Raw genomic sequence first — 13,953 nt, forward strand, 5'->3', positions numbered from 1 at the left:
GAGTGAGCAGAACCCCTTCGCTGCACACGTGCTCCTGAGATGGGCGTGTCCAGACCTCCTGCCCTGGAGAACGACAGGCCGGCTGATGCCTGCTTCCCGAACCAGCATCCTGGCTTCAGGGCACTCACACGCACACGGCGCTCATTCGCTCTCGGCGGTCTGGAGGCTGTGAGAGCATCTTGTGTGACTTAACTGGAAATGTGCAAGATGACCCAAGTTGTGTGAAATCGGCCAAGGTTTTGGATTTCATTTCCAAGTATTTTAAGTCTGAATTTTCCCTAAACAGCCTTTGGGGATGGGACAAATCAGATCAATTGATCTTTAGAGACCTAAAGGAATTAAATTAGTCTGGAGTCAGTTACTGCACTAAACCACCTAGTAATTGAATTGCTCCTTGTAACTGATTGAAAACAGCCCCATCTGTAACAGCTCAGGGACCTTTTCTTTAGAAGGGATCTGAGAGAAAAATGCACTTTTTCATGACACGATGACAGAATTGGCACTTTTCTAACCTAATTGAATATGATGGTGTAAGTATGTGACCTCAGTGATTTCCAGTTTCCTGTTCCAGATTTACAACTGCTGTGGGACACCCCGACAAAAACGCCTGTGAGGGTGTTTGCCTTATACCTGCAGGCTCATCGTTGTGAGCTTCAGCCCCTCTACAGCTTTTGGGGTGCTCTAAAACAGCAGTCAGCACCTTTCGGACCTCATGGACCACCACTGGTTGGCAACCGCTGCTCTAAAGGGCATTAGGTTTTCTTGATCTTACTTGACGAGGTTCAGTTCGGATCCTGAATGTCTCACATACTTCACGTGTCGCCTGACTCTCAGGGACAGCATCTCCCTCCTCTGAAAAAAGAAATCCACCTGGTTCGCCAGAGTAGGAAGTATTTTCATTAGGTGCTTTGCACATATACCTGCAATGGACAGCTAAGAAGCAAACCAAACGCCCCAAGAGATTTCTTAAAATAATGTAATTTACAGCTATTTTACTTCAGGGAAAGAAGTATCTATCTGATGATCCCAAAAAATAAATAACCTATAGACAGTCTATTGGCATTTTATTTTTTATTTTTTGTGGCAGGGGGAAGGGGGAAAGGACACTTCTGTACTAAGAGTGGTTTTTGGTGGTTGTTTTTTTTGGCAGGTGGGAGAGGACTTGCTTTTGAAAATAGAATTTTTTCATTAGAAATCTGCCCAGTTTAGTCTGTAAAAAGCTATTGATTCCTAAATGTCTTTGGCATCCCGCCATTTTACTGAACTTAAAAATATTAGTTTCAATAATTTTTCCTTTTAGCCTGTTGAGTTTTCCAGTTAGATTGCTATATCATTTATAAAAATGATAATTTTATATTTTTCTTTCTAGTAGTTATACTTTTTAAGATGTCTTTTTTTTGTTTTATTGCACTGACTAAAATTTCCAGGACACTATTGAAAAGTAATGATAATAGCATTTTTTATTGTTTTTGACTTATTTTAGTAATGCCTCTAGTGTTTTCTCATAACATATGATTCTCATTGGCTATCGTTTCAGATGGGTATCTTTATAGTCTACTGTGCCTAAATTAAGAATTTTATGTTATCCTGAATATTATTGGAGTTATATTAAATGCTCTTTTAATATCTGATGAGACCATTTTAATTACTTTTGTACTTTTAAATAGCAGTGTAGTTAATTATAGTCATATTGTCTATGTTGAGCCATTCTTGTATTCCTGGAATAAATCCTGTCTGGATTGTCTCTCTCTCTCTCTTATAGTACATTTCTAGCTTTAATCTACTGATTTTATTTAAGACTTTTTATGTCACTCTTCATAACAGATTTGACTTTGTTTCTTCTTGCCTTCTCTGTTAGATTTTGGTATCTGGTTTCTGCTAATCTATTTAGATGAGCTGAAATACATTTTCCTTCTTTTTATTGTCTGGACCAGTTTAAACAGCAAAGATGTGATCCTTTACCTGGAGATTTTGCAATCTTGCTCATAAATTCATCTGGGTGCAGTATTCTTTTGGCTAATACTTCTTTACTTTTTTAGTTTGTCCCACAGTTTATCAAATAGATATTTAACTTCTATCCCACTTAATGCTTTTTGTCTTAATTCTACTTTGTCTAAATCTTATATTGCTATACTTACAAAATGTTTGCTTTCTTTTACTTGCTTTTTAATTTTTAAAATTTTTTTTGTCACTACTTCCTTCTCTTTTGCATCCTCAAATGTCCTGATGTTTCTTTCATTAAGGAAAAACGCCTTCCTCTTGATCCCATTTGTCTCTTGAGTTACTGATGCTCCCAGCTTTTGCTCCTTCTTACAGTGAAGCTCCTTGAAAAGAGTTGTGTGTGTTTCCTTCTCCAATCCCGCTCTTCCCTTTCTCTCTTCTACCGTGCCGTTTAGACTTCCACCCCCACTGCTCCACCAGTCCGCCCTGGTCCAGGTCACCATGGCCTCTCCATTGCTAAGTCCAGTGGTCCGTCCTCAGTCCTCATCTTACTTGACCTATCAGCTAGGTCTGACACAGTTGTCCATTTTCTCCCTGTTTTCTTTCGGCTCCCACGACGGCCCCACTCTGCTGGGTTTTTTTCCTCCCTCATTGGCTGTCTTTCTCTCTCCCCCTTGCTAGCTCTTTCTCTTGTCCTCCACCTGTTTACAGTGAGGTGCGCCCGGCCTCCATCCTTAGACCACTTCTCTTCCCTGTCTGCTTCTCCTGCTGGTGATTTGACCCAGTTCCATGCCTTTAAGTACCGTTATAGGCTGACTACTATTAAGTTTGCATTTCTGGTTCTGGCCTCACTAGCGTTAAAGATCTGACTGGCTGTTTCTTTTACTTTTCCCTCTCCCCACACAAGGACCTAAAATCCCACACATCTAAAACAGATGCCCATCTCTCTTCTTCCACACCTCTCCTCCCTGCAGTTCCCGTCTCAGCGGCTGACAACTGCACCCTTCCCGTTGCTCGGGCCCAAACATTGGGAGTAATCAGGGCTCCTCTTTTCCTCTCTCTGCCCACACCCAAACTGTCAGCTAATCCTCCATTACCCAGAGGAGTCCAGCTACTTCTCACCATCTCCCTTACTGCCCCCGCACTTACCCAGGACACTCATCTCATTCCTAGAGGCTTTGTGGGGATGATCACAAATTGATCTTTCTGCCCTCCAGTCCATTTTCAGTACACCAATCAGAATGATCTTGTCAAAGAAAGAAAGCTGGATCGCATCACTCTTGCACAGAACTTTCTATTTTGTTAGAAAACCTAAGAATTGGCAACACATGGGGATAAATTTGGATATATATCATATCTGAGTTGAAATGTCATTATTAGAGATAACAGTTTTAGCTTCTATTAGACCAGAAAATGTAAAAAAATCATCCAATATTCTTAAGAACAACAACACACTTAATTTCACAATTCCCACTGGATTTCTCATAGCCTTGATGGTTGTGTTCAAGGGCTCAGATAAAAAAAAAAGTATGGACGGAAAATATGACTTTCCATAAATAAAAAATGATTGAGATGCAATGTAGATTTTTTTCATTAGTGTTTACAATATAATCAAGCCCTTTGAATTGAAAACTCAAGTCATTATTGGGCTCAGAAAAATGTTCTCTTTTTCCCCCTCCTCCTCCTCCTCCTCCTCTTCCTCGTCCTCCTCCTAGTCCTCCATGCTTCTAATTAGTCCTCTCTGTTCAGAACTTACAAAACTCCAATTATACATATGTTACATCTCCTAACTCTATTCCCTGTTTCTCTTATTTATTGTTTAACATTTTTCATCTCTTTTACTTTTTACAGTTATTGGGAGAATTTCTTATGAATCTTCTAATTCGTTGATTTTGTTTTCTGCAGCATCCAGTATTCGGTTTACTGCCTTTACTGAGTTCTCTTACAATGTGGTGACTGTTATTTCACCATTTCCAACTGTGCTTCTACATTCCCAGATAGTGTCCTTTTCATGACTACAGTCCTTGCTTTAACAATACAGGGTCTTCTTAAAGCTGCTCCAAGATCTGCCTTTATCATCAACCTCTGCTGCTTCGGGGTGGGGTTCAGGTGAGGATGAGGCCTTGTCGCCTCTCTTCCTCCCCGCACCCCGCCCCCCATCCCAGGTAGCTCTGCTTGTCCACAGATGAATGGCATGCTGGCTGATGCTTCCCTCCTTTCTTGCTTGTGGCTCAAATACCTAAATAAGGAGTTGGCACTCTCCCCAATTTCCTGAGCTCCCTTTGCTTTCTCAGTCCTATCCGTGGGGCAGAGAATTAAATACATAGGCTTATCTCAGCACATTGGTTCGGAATTCATACTGAGAGTCTCTACAAAATACGTTTAAAACGCCCTGGCATTGAATAACACTTTCAAACACATGACATCTGGACACATGCCCAGTGAGAATCAGGCTTCTTTGCTCCGAACTCAACAACACTGTGTTAGTTTTGATGAGGAAGGAAACTTCAGCAGAGTGAGTTGCAAATCTACTATTCCGGGAAATGATAGAAGTCTTATCTACCCCCAGCCAGGGAACAGCAAGCATTTTGGCAGATTTGATAAAGAGGTTCACAGTTTATGGATAATTCTAGGCCTTTCCTAATGACTGAGGTGCTAGAAAGAAAGTGGAGTTTGGTTCTGACTCAGCTCGAGGCTGGCTGGAGGAGTACCTGGGGCCGAAGGTTTTAGGGGTAGCGTGGGGTCAGTGGGCACACCTCTGAGCAGGTAAATGGCTTTGAGTATGGGTTAGTACACCCCTCTCTGTTTGGGCCAGCACACAAGCTAAAATGGTCCTTCCATTTTTAAATGGCTGAGAAAATATAAAAATCATTTTAATGGAATTACTAAAAGATAATATGTGACATGCAACAATAACACGAAATTAAATCGAATTGTCTATAAATAAGTTTTATTGAAGCACCGTTATGGTTTTCAGTCTGTATATTGTATGTGGCGGCCTTTGTGCTGCAAAGACAGAGCTGAGTGTATCTGACAGAGACCATAAGGCCGGCAAAGCTTAAAATAGTTCCTGTCCGGCCCGTAAGAGAAACTCTGCTGATCCCGGCTTAGAGCTGCGAGGGGCGGTGGGAATGTTGGCAGCCAGGAAAACTCCTGCCCAGGAATTTGACCTCCTCAGGATGATTCTTCCTCTTTCAGGGTTAAAAGGAAGGAACGTAGCATTTCATTTCGAGGTCTCGGTGGTGATGCTGTTTGACAAAGGCGGCGGCGGGGTGGGCTCTCTGCCCGCACTTGACCCTTCTGTCTTCCAGCGGAGGCTGAGGCGTACGCTTGGGGTCCTTTTAGCACCTGCAGTTCCAGCCAGAGCAAGATGACAGAGCAGGGTGACCGAGGGATGCACCCTTTCTGAAGCGTCTGTAGATTTCATCGTCTAGGTTATTTCTGTCCGTCTTATGAGTATAGAAAACGAGGCTGCCTAGTTTTTCTCGTTGAGGGGGCTAGAAACTTGCAAGGCCTGCGGGGAGCAGGGGAAGAGGCCTTGGGGTAAGTCGGTGTCAGCGAGAGTCCTAAACCATCGCCCGTCCAGTGTGTTGTTAAGGACTCAGAAAATACTTTTTTTTTGACTATTTTCCAGATTGGCATTTTAACATGGCAAAATAATATGATACTTGAAGTGCGTAAGAAGCAAGTACTCAGACTTGTAAAATGTGAGCCGCCGTCTCTCTGAATCCCCCCTCCAGCCACGCGCATGCTCATGTGTACTTTGAAGATAAAATCCAAGTAATAGTATACTATTCCTTTCAACGAAATCTGCTAAGAAAATAACACTCCCAAAGCAAAAACCCCTGGATGTTCAGGGCAGCCACGACTCTGAGAGGCCAGCTACTCGGAAGTGAAAGTACGGAAGATAGCAACTGGGCACAGCCAGTAACAGTGGCCTCTGCCCTTGGGCTCGGCAGCTGCTCCCCGTGACCCACGGGGTTCCCGGGGGCCCACACTCTGCAGCAGGAGCCACGGCTTCTGAGATGGGGGAGGACAGAGGGCGTCTGCGTCCCCTCTGCTGGGAGGGGCTGGCTCAGGAGTCCATGTCGCTCAGAATGAAGAGGCAGAAAGCAAGGAGTTTAAAATGGAACTTTCTCTTTGGGATTAATGAGCGACAAATAATATCCCAATCGTGCCTAAATAAAAATAACTTTAATTGCTGGAACACAGTTTATTCCTCCTTAAACATAGACTAACACATAAAGGAGGATATTTTAAATTTTATTGAGGGCATCTTCGAGTGTGCCCTAACATACCATGTTTAAACTCGGGGAGGAAATGGAGCTTTGTAGGAGGTCTTTATTTTGAGGCTGAGATGATGCGGGGAGCCACCCAGCTGACGCCTGTCATTCCACCAGCGAGGCAAGAAAGTACGAGCCCAGAGAGTGCGAGCGATCTGCCCGAGTCGCTCAGTTGGTTCGAAGATTTGGAGTTGGAACTCAGGGTTCTTTGCAGCCAGGACTGGACTTCTTCAAAATAGCTAGTTAAATTTTTCGCGTTGGTTTCTATATTTATAGGTTCATAAATCCTTAGAGCCGTGACGAGCCTTAGAGACCCAGCCCATCAGCTCCCCACACCCTCTCTCTGTAGAAGACAGGAAAGCCCAGCTGCAGAGAACCATTCTGATCTCGCAGTTTCTTAGGAAAGAAACTTCTCCTTTAAACATGGCCCCGGTGAAGGTAGACTCCGTCTAAGAGGCTGCACGCATCCAGGGAAAGCGATTTTTGTGTGGTCGCCGGATGAAAGTCTGCTTTTAAATAAAACCTGCTTATCGGATACAGGACAATAGCCACAAAAAGGAAGGGGTGGCTTCTAGCAGAACTCATTTTTTCTCTCAAATTACAGAAGCGCTCACTACAACATTCCTCTCACTAGCAAAGCCGAGCTTCTGCCCCTCACCTCACTCACCGGCAGCTTCAGGAGGAAGCACTTGTTTATAAGAGTGTCAGACAAACCAGCGGGCCAGGGCGGGGAGCAGAGGGACTCACAGTTAATGTCACCTTCCCTCCTTTTCCCCTGGCGCGCGTCTGCCTTTCTGTGTGTGAAGGACTTTGGTTCCTGCCTCACAATTTACTGGAGTTGATTTAGGAGTCGAGGCATCCGCGTTTTTGCCTGAGACCTTTCTGCTGGTTGTCAGCCGTGAGACTTAGGAAATGAAACATAACAGCCTTTGTTTTTTATTCAGTGTAGTTTACTAATTTAAGTTGCTAATGCTAAAGTAAAATCAGAATTGTCTGTTACTACTGAAAAGAAAAACGGGTAGGACTGAGTCAGATAAATGAAAATCAGCGAAAGTCTAAAAGCTTTTTCAAAGATTAATTTAGACTTATTTTGTTTTTCCAAAATGGATTGCATAATATATTTCCGTTTTCAAATTAAAATTAATGATTTATAATACATTTCAAATGGTATTATCTAAAGTTTTCATTTATTAAGTACTTTGTGGAAGCTATAAATATTGATATGTTGTCTTCCAGTAATTTATAAAATTATCTGCATAAATCTTTAGAAAAATATTGTGACAAGGAGTTATTTACAAAGGCCCAGCAAGACATGATGCAAACATGAGCAAATTGATGAGCAAGAACAACTTGAAATATTTTGTTTCCTATAAGTTAGATTTGATTTTAATGGATTTGACATTTTCTCCCAGGACACAGTTTTTTCTAGGTCCATATTTAGGAGAGAAAGTTAAAATGTAAATTGAAATAACATTTACTTTTTATTTAATTTCGGCTCTGACATGTATATATTAGAGGCTGGTTTGAACGCAGCCTGGCACTTTGGAGCGACTGCAAGTCTCAGTTTCATCTAAAATGATTATGATTGTGTGACCAGTGGTAGGAACACGTGACCTGGATCCTCAATAATAACAATTATCATTGAATTTTGTTATCTATAAGCACTTACTGAGCACTGATTATATTCCAGGTACCAAAATACAATGTGTTCATTCATTAATTCTTAATAATAACTCTAGAGCTAGATCATATTAATGTCCTCATTTCACAGATGAGAAAACTGAGGGTTGGAGAAGTGAAGTAATTTGCCCACAAGCACACAGCTGGCCAGTGGGAGAGCTAGGATTTGAGCTACGTGGGTTGCAGCAAGCATGCTCCTAGCTGCTAGCGGGGGGGTGGGGGGGGTGGGGCAGGGTTCTCCCAGGGGGGCCCCCCAGGTCAGCAGCAGCAGCATCGCCTAGAAACACCCCAATGTCACAATCCCAGGCCTTCCTCACACCTCCTGAATCGGAAACTCTAGCGCAGGGCAGACACTCCTGTTCTGACAAACCCTCCAGGTAGTTCTGATGCCCACTGTCTTCGTCTGCTCGGGCTGCTAGGACAAAAATTCCATCGCCTGAATGGCTTACACAGACATTTCTTTAAAAAAAAATATTTTATTGATTTTTTACAGAGAGGAAGGGAGAGGGATAGAGAGTTAGAAACATCGATGAGAGAGAAACATCGATCAGCTGCCTTCTGCACACCCCCTACTAGGGGATGTGCCCGCAACCAAGGTACATGCCCTTGACCGGAATCGAACCTGGGACCCCTCAGTCCGCAGGCTGATGCTCTATCCACTGAGCCAAACTTGGCCAGGGCCAGACATTTCTTTCTCACAGTTCCGGAACCCGGGAAATCCCACATCCAGGTGTGGGCAGATTCCGTGTTTGTAGGTTCACACACAGCCATCTTCTCCTCCCCGTCTCTTCTTATGAGACCGTTGATCCCACTCACGAGAGTTCCGTCCTCGAGACCTAATTGTCTGCAAAGGCCCACCTCCTCATTCCAGTGCATCCGCGAGGAGGATTTCAGCCCCGAATCTTGGAGGGGACACAGGCATTCAGTCCCTAACACACACTGACGCGTGGGCACCAGGGCCGGAGAGAAAAAGCGCTGCTCTCCGCTGGTCCCGAGGCCCGCAGTGGGCAGCGCAGACACTCAGCACACACGCAGCTGCCGCCCATCTACAGGGCAGCGGAGGACGCATGAGGTGCCTGCTGGTGCAGAGGAGCAGGGGAGGGAGGAGGGAGGTCCGGTTCAAGGAGGGATCTGCTCTCCAGTTTCAAAGACACAGGAAGGGCGGTCCGTTCCAAACGGGTAGAGTCTGTTGGTTCTGCTCGTCCAGAGTCTGAACAGATAGTTGAAATGACTTCAAATGGTTCGGATCATTTTGGCGGGATCAACATGGGCACTGTAGCTACCCTCCGTCCTGCCCACCTCCTGAACATGACGGTGCCTCTCACATGGTATTCTTGGAACTGATGGCTACAAAGTAGTCGGAAGAAATCTTAAAAAAATACCTGAGATATGATGTACTCTTTTAAAAAATAGTTTTATTGGTGTTTAGAGAGAAAGGAAGGGAGAGGGAGAGAGAAAGAAAAACATTGCTGTGAGCACGGAACATCGATGGACTACCCCCTGCACGCCCCCTACTGGGGATCGAGCCCACAACCTGGGCATGTGTCCTGACCGGGAATGGAACAGGTAACCTGTCGATGCGTAGGATGCCACCCAACCAGCGGAGCCACGCTGGCCGGGGCTGATGTGCTCTTTCTGCCTAGAGAAGTAATTTAGTCGTAGATATTAGAAAGGCTGACCTTCAGTCATAGTCCCCGTTTCTTTTATCTGTTAAATCCAAAGTAGGTCCATTAAAACTACCACCTCTAGCTTTGGGATATAACAGCACTGAGCATTACAAGGCGCTGTTAAACCTTGCAATACCTAAATCACTTAACGTATGAGGCGAGTCATTGTTATTTTTCAGGATACAGTATTTTAGAAATCTTCCCTATCGGTTTCCAGGCTAAATAAATTCTTCGCACTTTCCATTTTGCTGGAAACAGGGGTTAGACGTAAACAGCAAGGGCTGTCTACTCCTCGTAACATCTTGGAAGAGATGGCCCTGATATGCACCACTGTCTTCAATCACTTAAAAGGCAGTAACTCGATTAGGCCATCCTTTGTATAAGAACTGCCACTGCTTGCAGTTCCCTCCCCGGCCCGGCACAAGTAAATCACTGCGATAAAATCCCCTTCCCCCCTCCCTCCTAGAGACGAGAATAAGCAACAATACCAGTGGTCTACCAAGGACAAAATGAATATGATGTGCCTCTTCTAGAAAAGCACCATATTTCACCAGGCAGTGATGCATTGTGTTGCTCGGAAAATGACTTTTCGTGTGTGTGTGTCGAGCAGATGCTAAACTCTGCTTTCAAGCTAAATGCTCGGATTGAGCAGTGTATGTGCCTAAAATGGGAAGAGGAATACACTTTCAGCGACACACCATCCCTAATGGGCCCACGGGTGGTCATTCCTTCATGACTGTGCAGAGAGAAAATATGTTCTAGGGCATGGGAAGCAAGTGCCTTCCTCATGTGAAATAACCGCATATCTCAGCAGCCTGGCACGAGGCTCAGGCTAAAAGGACCTGGGCCTGAATGCCCTGTTAGTAAGGGTTGTCATTTCAGTAAGGGTTGCTCAGCTCACTTGACTTTTTTCTTAAGGACCCAGGTTACCCAAGAAGACACTCCCTCTCCCAACACTGTAGTGAATTAGGTCCTTGAGTCAGTGACATTGTCTGTGCAGGCTTTGGGGGTCCAACATTATCAGCGTGGGGACATACAAAGATGAAAATGCGGGTGTCCCCCATAAAATGATACACCCTTTAACACCTGACAGCTCAATTTTGAAAATGAAATGAAGCCACACTGCCTTTAAAATTATTCAGCGTGTGTGTATCCATGTTTGGGGGGACACCCTATATCTGATAAGGGGCAAATTGATTGATTAGGGTCCATGTCATGCCAAATTATCCTTTCCCTTCATATGTTTATTAGCATATATAACATTATTCCATTTAATATGTTTACTGGTACCTCTTACGAAGTGATCAGATATTTTCATTTTAACAAGTCTAACTCAAGGGACTCAACAAGTCTGTTTAAGGGATTCTAAAAAGTAGGTTACACTCTTAAACAAGTGACACAGACTCACTAAAGCTTACCATTTTATCTCTCGTGGTGGATGTAATTTTATGGAAGCACCACAGATACCATTCCAGTCAAGTTCTCTGCTGCCTTCAGCTTCCTTCACTGAGAAAAACCCTCTTATTGGGATCATACTATTCTGAATTAGGATTATTCAGATGGGTAGAATTAAATTGGAGAAAATCTAACCTAAGACAATAAAACGTTTTTACCTGCTTTCGTTATACTTTTATAAATCACTAGCATTTACTGAGTACCTCCTAAATGCCAGACACAGTTTGGGGTAACTCAAATGCCGTGTCTCATTTAATCCTCACAGTTACAGTTCTCATCACGAATCCCGCTTCATTTTATTTTTCTACAGCACGACTGTCACCGCCTAATATGCTACACCTTTCCCTACTGTCTCTCTCTTCCCTCTAGCCTCCTCCCTCGTTAGGCATGGATTTTTGAGTTTCGTTTTTTTTTTTTTTTAATATATTTTTATTGGTTTCAGAGAGGAAAGGACAGGGAGAGAGGGATAGAAACATCAATGATGAGAGAGAATCATCGATCGGCTGCCTTCTGCACGCCCCCTACTGGGGATCGAGCCCGCAACCAAGGTACATGCCCTTGACTGGAATTGAACCTGGGACCCTTCAGTCCACAGGCTGACGCTCTATCCACTGAGCCACACCAGCTAGGGCTGGATTGTTGAGTTTTGTTTACAGCTGTCTCCACAGCTCTACAGTGGAATCATTTGTAAATGTTCTGCGTGTCATCTTTCCCGGAAGGAGGTCTTTTGGCTGAGACACTGATCTTCCTAGTAAATATCTGTGAGGCCCCTCTGCTCCCTGAGTACCTGCCTTTCCGTTTACTGGGCGCGTTGCTCTCTCCCCCAGGGAGAGCGTGGAGAGCCTCATTCAGAAGCATTCCTACGCCCGCTCACCCATCCGCACCTACGGCGATGAGGACGTGCTGGGGGACGAGGTGCAGACGGCACAAACCCGAGGTAAGATGCTCTGGAGGTGCAGCTGCCGGGAGCCCAATGCCCAGCGCCCAAGGGAGAGAGGCAGGCGCGGGATGAGACCTTGACCTCAGGGTACGCTTGGCCCCAACGTTATTTCAGGAGCCTCTTCAGGAAGGGACAGCCCCTGAGGGCTCAGAGTTCAGTATTTTGCCCTTGAGTCTTAAGAGATGCTGCTGCCCGAAGCTTTCCTGGGCTTTGGATCTCTTGTAGAAGAATCTCGAGCCTCTGCGTTACCTGTCTGTGACCTCCTAACCAAAGAGCTGGAGGGTTTGGGGGGCAGTCCCTTAGTCTGCCTGACCCTCAGTTTTATAATCTGAAAATCCGTCCTCCTTCGGTCAGGAATACCTCGTGAGGATGATGACTAAAACGGGAAACACTTCAAAGAGAAGGTTCTCGCAGTGCAGGGCATTATGGAGAGGCAGTGGCCCAGCGGGAGGGGGAGGGGGACTGGAAGTTCCTCCGTCCAAAGGCCCAGGGAGGAGCCTTCTGCACCTGGGAGACCAGAGGTGCCCGGCCCGGGGCACAGGGGTGTTTGCAGGGACAGAGCGCCCTCTGCCATATTTTAATGTCCGTCACATAGAAAGAGCACACAACGTCAAAGAACAGGACATCTCTTAAAACCACACCCACATACACGACTAGAAATTATCCGGTGGGAAAATTTAATGTCCACTCTCGTTTAGGCATCTGGATGCCGCGAGGTAAGAAAAAGTTACTTTGTAAGTTGTCGAATAGCTAATAAAGAACCGTGGAAGCTGAAAAAAAAAAAAAAAAGGAAAAGGAAACGCTCATGTGGGTTCTCTCAAAGGCTTTGGAAACCCCGTAGCTCTGGGAGACTCCCCTGGCCCGCCCTCCTTACGGGGAGGCCTCGGAGGTTCCGACAGGTGTCGGCTCCCTGCAGCTCCTTCGAAGCAAATCGGCCCCTGCCCATCAGGTGGATGCGGAGGTTTGGCCACTCTCTGGGCGTATGCAGGCCATCGGATGAGCTGTCTTTACCTACTTAGGAAATGCTCTGTTCCAAATATGTAATACATGATTTTGTATCTGGAAAGGTAGATTTGCCTCATGGTCGACATGTTTGTCTTTTTGGATTATAGATCTTTGACGTATTTCTTAAAATAAGAAATATGATCCTTACAGATAAATGATACAGGGTGTCCCCAAAATATATACACATCCTTTGAATCATTATTAAGACAGTGATTATGAAAGTATATTTCATTTTTAAAATTGAGCTATCAGCTGTTACCGTGTGTATACAGTTTTGGGGGACACCCTGTGTACGTCTCGATTTGCACATTGACGTCGAGTTTCCGGTCTAACGCGTGGTCCCCCCTTTCAGGGTCAGCCTTCACCACATCCGACAACTTGTCTCTCAGCTCCTGGGTGTCGTCGTCCTCCAGTTTCCCTGGATTTCAGCACCCACAGTCCCTGACGGCTCTGGGCACCAGCACAGCGTCCATAGCAACACCCATTCCTCACCCCATCCAGGGCTCTCTGCCGCCCTACAGCCGCCTCGGCATGCCTCTGACCCCCTCGGCCATCGCCAGCTCCATGCAGGGCAGCGGCCCCACGTTCCCCTCCTTCCACATGCCCCGGTACCACCACTACTTCCAGCAGGGCCCCTACGCCGCCATCCAAGGACTGCGCCACTCCTCCGCCGTCATGACGCCTTTCGTATGACTCTTCTGAAAGCAGGAGAACCCCAACCCCGAATGTGCGAGTGGGTATGGAACTAAGGACAGGCTTTGGGGTGGGGGGGGGTGGGGGGGAGAAGGGTTGGCGCGAGGGATCTCCAGGAGACATGCGCTCTATTGAGGAGGAGAGCTGGACTCCCAGCGAAGCCGGAGGGAATGCACCACGGACCAGGATTCATCTGGAGCTGTGTGTGTGTGGGGGGGCTCTTGGGTTCGAGAAAGAATCGGTGTAAAGGTCTCAGCCGGCCTAAGTTCTGCAACGGATAGGATGCCAG

General features: G+C 45.5%; 1 protein-coding gene across 1 annotated transcript in view; it reads left to right on the forward strand.

The window, feature by feature from the left end:
- Window positions 1-13,699, forward strand: part of TBX20 (T-box transcription factor 20) — a 34,654-nt gene extending 20,955 nt beyond the window's left edge. The window contains exons 7-8 of the mRNA XM_054726417.1: window positions 11,854-11,963; window positions 13,324-13,699. Coding sequence (XP_054582392.1) covers window positions 11,854-11,963; window positions 13,324-13,664 — 451 coding nt within the window. The 3' untranslated portion in view covers window positions 13,665-13,699. The remainder of the gene's footprint in view (window positions 1-11,853; window positions 11,964-13,323) is intronic.
- Window positions 13,700-13,953: the final 254 nt, after the last annotated feature.

This window comes from Eptesicus fuscus, chromosome 14, assembly GCF_027574615.1.
Source record: "Eptesicus fuscus isolate TK198812 chromosome 14, DD_ASM_mEF_20220401, whole genome shotgun sequence".
NCBI classification, from domain to species: Eukaryota; Metazoa; Chordata; class Mammalia; order Chiroptera; family Vespertilionidae; genus Eptesicus; species Eptesicus fuscus.